This window comes from Drosophila albomicans, chromosome 4 (genome assembly GCF_009650485.2).
Source record: "Drosophila albomicans strain 15112-1751.03 chromosome 4, ASM965048v2, whole genome shotgun sequence".
Classification (NCBI taxonomy): domain Eukaryota; kingdom Metazoa; phylum Arthropoda; class Insecta; order Diptera; family Drosophilidae; genus Drosophila; species Drosophila albomicans.
This window is the reverse complement of record NC_047630.2, coordinates 1,112,313-1,118,312: the sequence shown is the minus strand read 5'-3', so window position 1 is coordinate 1,118,312 and position 6,000 is coordinate 1,112,313. Positions and strand designations below refer to the sequence as shown.

General features: G+C 32.6%; 1 protein-coding gene and 1 long non-coding RNA gene across 3 annotated transcripts; one reads left to right on the top strand and one right to left on the bottom strand.

Moving 5' to 3' along the window:
- Nucleotides 1-550: 550 nt before the first annotated feature.
- On the bottom strand, nt 551-1,357 carry LOC117573112 (uncharacterized). The gene is made up of 3 exons (XR_004572635.2): nt 1,215-1,357; nt 1,094-1,152; nt 551-898 (listed from the first exon to the last, which is right to left on the bottom strand). It is a non-coding gene; the product is annotated as an uncharacterized LOC117573112 (long non-coding RNA).
- Nucleotides 1,358-1,430: 73 nt separating this feature from the next.
- On the top strand, nt 1,431-4,949 carry LOC117573111 (uncharacterized). Of its 2 annotated transcripts, none has more exons than XM_034256037.2 (3): nt 1,431-1,498; nt 4,439-4,559; nt 4,622-4,949. In XM_034256037.2, exons 1-3 carry the CDS (start codon nt 1,462-1,464, stop codon nt 4,812-4,814), a joined length of 351 nt encoding a protein of 116 aa, XP_034111928.1. In that variant the 5' UTR covers nt 1,431-1,461; the 3' UTR covers nt 4,815-4,949. The 2 variants fall into 2 exon arrangements, with proteins under 2 accessions (XP_034111928.1, XP_034111925.1); XM_034256034.2 differs by lacking the exon at nt 1,431-1,498 and adding an exon at nt 3,463-3,747.
- The last annotated feature ends 1,051 nt before the right edge of the window (nt 4,950-6,000 follow it).

Genomic DNA, 6,000 nt, shown 5'->3' with positions numbered 1-6,000 from the left:
TTTCGCTACGTTTGAGCATTGAAAAACATAGATACTTCTGTATATAAACAAGAATGGTGCAGTTAAGAGTGCTCGCTGTGAGATAATGAGCAAAAATACAAAAATATACTGATAATTTCATATAATTTTAGTAGTATTACATTCAAGATATAATATAGAGTTCTAAATTGTCAGCCAAAGCAGCTAAGACCCTATTGCAGTAGACGCTTTTTTCCATACAAAAGTATTTCTTAAATAACTTCTACAATCATAAACACTGTAGTTATTATTGTATGTACCAAAAAACCAAAATTACTCTAGCTCTTCGAGTTTTGTCATTTGCGGGTGCAGAAGTGGGCGATATTTCTTCAATAATATCGATGTTTTCAAACCATCGATGGTTCGCAACCACCGTCGATGTTTTCACTAGCAACTAGAGGTGCAGAAACATCGATATGTGCGTCAATCGATGTTTAAAAAAAACATCGAGTGAAACATCGATGTTTCAAAAAAAAACAACTGGAATTTAACAATATAACAAGATTTTATTCGAGATCTGTGATAGTATTATTGAAATGTGAATTTTTATTTATAAGTCCACACAGCTTCTGAAGAGAGTAACGCATTCGTTCAGCTTTAACAACCCTTTAATCATCTCATAAGCGCTGTTCCATCTTGTTGCAACTTCCTGTATTAATGTGAGCGGCTTTTCAGTTGTCTGTGCTTGTTTTAACTTTGCAGCGGCTATAGTGCTTTGTTTGAGATGGTCAAGCAGGTTTGTGGTATTGGCACTGGTGTTCAGCCATTTACCACAGTAGTTGCAAATGCCAGTGCTTTTTTTGAAATGGTCCCAAGCAATCGAACGCTCTTTTCCGTTTTGCTTCTGTCTCAAACTCTAAAGAATTTGACGATCCCGCTCCTATTAAACAAATAAATAAATAAAGTATGTTAGTACATTATACGGTATTCTGAATATTTTGTCAATAACATAATAAAACAAGATCTTGGCGCCAATTGGTTGCGACATGACCTAATTTTGCGCCAAATTTAAAAATGCATTTGTGTATGTGTGTAAGTAAATTTGCAGCTTGGACTGCAATGATTAAAAACTTACTTTTCAGGTAGTTGTCCATCCTTCATCCATCCACATTAACCAACACCACGACTAGAAACCTTACATTGAATTAAATATTTAGTTAATAATAGAAAAACAATTGAAAACTTTTCTTACTCACAATTTATTTGTTTGCTGCCACTAAGTCCAGAGTTGTTTGAAAAAACATTGATGGTGGCTCACAAACCATCGATGGTTCCGATGATTGGCAAACATCGATAACATCGATGTTTCTGCACCTCTACTAGCAACTCTGTGCACGGCGAGAACAAATTGTAAGTAAATGCATTTTTTAAAATTTTTTTTATCAACCAAAAATTTTTTTGATAGTTTTAAGAATTTCTAGTTGATGGTGTTGGTGGACGTTGATGGATGATGAAAGCAAGATGGAGAATTACCTGAAAAGTAAGTTATATAAATTTATAAATTGGAGCTGGAGTCAGCACAAAATCGGAAAGAGAGCGATCGGTTGTTTGGGACTACTTCAAAAAAAGAAGTGACAAAGCGTATAGAATTTGCCACCTCTGCGATAATACATTAAGCGCTTGCATCCAAGTCGCATAACCACTGAAAAAGGAGCCGTTCTATAGCGGTGATTAAAATAAAAAAAGAGACATGATCAAAAAGTAATGAATATGATTATCAAAGACGTGCACAACTTTAACGATCTCAAATAAACTTTGTTTGAACTGTTTCTGTTCTTTCTGCTGGTAAAACATCGTTGGACACTCACATCGAGGCTTCTGCGCCTCTAAAGCAGACATAAACAAATGCTGTCGAAATGGAAATTTCTATCTCAAATCTTATTAAATACATCTGTACACATATGTACATACATATATATGTATATGTATGCTTCTAAAAAACATCAAAATTCTTAAAGCAACAATTATATTTCATTGTTAATATTGCCTTTTGATCAATTCATTTACTTACAAATAGAATTTTGAATAATGGGTTTAGTTTCATTTAGCTTTACTAATGTAAAAATCCAATAAACGTAATTTAACACTAATGTTCTCCGATCCCGAAACGCTTCGGGACTACATGGATAGTATTTGTTAAATAACGGAAGTCCTTGATTTATCTCCTAAATTAAATAGGTGTGGTGAGTTCGCAATTATCATAGCTTTATTAAATATGTATCTACTGAAAGTTAATTCGCTGACAAGAAGACTGAAGCAAGTTTCTCAAATATAGTGACATTGTTTTTTTGAGGTTGTATTCTAAGAACTATACTCTATAACTTACATTGGCGGATTTGACAAACAATTCTTGACGGCCGAGTAATCAACCAAAATATTTCTGCTCTAATCTAAAATTAGGTCAAAAATACTTAATATAACTTGACAAACATGGATATATTATTTACTTTTTAATGAAAATTAAATTTATTTAATTTTCTGCTAAGATTCGTTAAATAAATATGCAAACACCAATACAGCCAATATTGTCCATAGATAGTTTACGCTAATTTTGCTGGTTTAGTTCAAAATTATTTTCATAAAACAGTTCAGATTCTCTCAATCGGAAATAATTGGTTTTTTGTTAACCGAAAAAAATGCAAAAATATTTATAAATACATATACTATACATATAAAAGCAGATATACTATTTTTCGAGAAAAACATTTTTTAAAAAATAAAAACATGATGTAGAAAAAAAAAACAAACTGCTTGCCAAAATAGACTTCCGGCAAAAATGAATTTTTTTGTTTACTATTTAACAGAAAAATATACGGAATCGTTAGATATTCGAATAAAAGAATAAATAAGATCATAATCTGACGAAATAAAATTAAACTCTTGATGCTCTTGTCGAACTAGACCAAAAACTCATACTTGAAGTCTGTTCCTCAAAGATTACTCTACCATAATTTAAACTTTTAGACGTTTTGTGCTATATAAAGTTATTTCTTGCAGGAGTCATAAAGACGTAGCAAAAATAAAAAGAAAAGAAAAAAATATGATTCCATATATACATACATACATGTATGTATGTATGTATACATATATGTATTTTAAATAGTTGGAGAAACCTCTTTGTGTATATTTTTAATGATAGCGATTTTAAATGTTAATCTTAAAAATATATATTTGACACTGCTGCCGGTCTGCGTTCCAAGTAAAATCAGTCACCCAATAATAAGTATTCTCATTATTTTCACAGTTTGAATAAACAATGCATAATATGTGTTAAATATAATAAAGAAATTCAAAGATCGCAAGCGAAAACATGACGACATACATGTATGTACATTTAGACATCTACAACGACTACTACATCGTTTGATGATAGAAAAACTCGAAAATCAACAATATCGTCTATAAATAGTAGTGCCATTGCGTTGAGAGTTTCAATTTGGTCTTCACTTTCGCTTTAAGCGGACTCGTTTTCTGGTCGCAAATATAAGCTTGCTTTTGCTTTTGTTGCGGGTTTTTCGTTACAAATAAGAAGTCTATAAATTAATATTATAAAAAGTGTTACAATGCATGGAACAACTATAATTTTTCTAATACTTTCCTCGATTTTCGCGTTTTCATTCAATTTGACCGGCTGTATAGCTGAAAAGTTAGAAACACCATCAACGAATGAAGCAAAAAATGATGAAATCAAAATTTATAAGCGTCTGATTCCTGCAGATGTTTTAAGAGGTGAGTCGGTATCAGGCGGTGAACGCATTAAAAATCTCGTAATACTAGTGCATCTACGACTACTTTTCCACAGACCACATATCTACTCTAAATATACATATACATATTTGACCACAAATACATATGCTTGCATTCATATATTAATTGATTTGCAACCAAATTACACACACACACTCCATATCCCACTCTCCACTCATGCTATGAATGTAGACTCGCTTGAGATGTTTTGAAAGCCACTAAGTTCAACAGTCCATGGCAAATCATACACATGTATGTACAATATATTATTTGTCTGCTTGGGTTTGTGGACCAAGGCCATTCTATAAAGGAATACTAAATTACATACATATTTGGATGTTGACGTACTAACGGCGCTAGCATCAATTGAACCAGCAATACGGGCTTGTTGAAGTGCGGGCAAAACAAAAAACATTTCTTTAAACAGCATACATTCATCGGAAACAACGAACAATTAATAAGACATTGAAAGAATAATATATATATATATATATCTAAATATATATATATATACATATATATATATATCTAAATAAAAAAAACTAATAACCAACTAAATAGATATATATGTGATAATTAATCGCGAGTTGTTCCGTTTTGGTCGTTTTCGAATGATATAATAATAATAATTGTGGAGATTTCGATTAATACTAAATTTAGTGTTTGAATTTAGATTTTCCAGGAATGTGTTTTGCATCCACACGCTGTGCTACAGTAGAGCCGGGCAAGTCGTGGGATTTGACACCATTTTGCGGCCGCTCAACATGTGTTCAAAACGAAGAGAATCCGGCCAAGTGAGCTGATAAAATATTACGTTTTCTTTAGTACTATAAAAATTATATTTTCCATTTCATAGGCTTCTGGAACTTGTTGAGGATTGTGGTCCCTTGCCGTTGTCATTATCGAACGACAAGTGTAAATTGGATACCGAGAAGACCAATAAGACAGCACAATTTCCATTTTGCTGTCCCATCTTCACCTGCGAGCCAGGGGCCAAATTAGAATATCCCGAGGTAGAGAGGGATACTAACACTAACAAGCAAAACTAAGCAGCAAAAGCGCATGAATTCTTTGACTATTCAATTAAACACGATAACCATCGGTTTGCTTAAAACTCATATGTATAACTTTCTCAAAAACCCAGAGTAATGTATGAAATAAATTATAGTATAGAGTTGTCTAAATTTCTTATAACTTAGTTCCAACAGCTAATGTAACATCTAGAAGGAAGCATTTTCGACCGCGTAAAGAAAATATATTCTTAGTCAGGGTCAGTAGCCGAAACATAAAATCAATGAAGTTCTTCAGAAACAATAAGAACTACAGATTGTGATTTTGGTAACTATACTTGTTTAGTATATGGTAGATGTTTGGTTTAGATTTTCGTTAAGTTCAGTGTGATTCTCAATCTAGTTACTTGTGAGTCAGTAATAAAAGCATTCATCGACTAAGAAATTGCAATTCGCAACGAATGACACAAAAAGGTTAGAAAGTAGAAGGGTATTATAATTTAGTACCTAATGGGAATATATATTATATATAAGCAAGGTATTTCCAATCCCATAAAGAACGTATATTCTTAATCGTGGAAAACCGTTGAGATATTGCAATGTCCGTGAGTCAGTATTTCTGTATTTCTGTTATTGCATATCAAGTTTGTTTCAAAATTTTCCCATGCCCATTTCCGTTCATTGCAAATCGAATCAAAGCGTAAATATTTGTTGCAATCAGATACAATTTGTTTAAATGGTTAAGAAAATATATATTACGAAAAGGCTGCAGCAGTCGGGTCTTAGTTGTTTTGTTTGTCAGACAATCTGGTATATATTCTTGATGTTATTATGACTAAGAAAGTAAGTGTAGCAAAAATCGAAAAGAAACTTAATCTACGTGTAAAAGTTACAAATGCTGCTCTATCTCTTATAGTCTCCGAGATCTAGATGTTTATACGGGCAAACAGATGAATACGGCTATATCGACGGCTCTGACGACGTTGATCAAGAATATATAAATATATATGTAAATAGGGCACAAAGTTATACTTCTACCCAATGGGTAGCGGGAATAATAAATAATGAATTGATTGGCTGTCTATTGCCCGCTCTGTTGATGTTCGAAATTCGAAAACAGGCGAATACTCTAGACTGTAGTCGAAGCTTGCGGGGCTGTTATAATGCGGTAAACAATTTTTTTCACGACCTCTGGATATTTAACACTTGCCGGCAAAAAGATCAA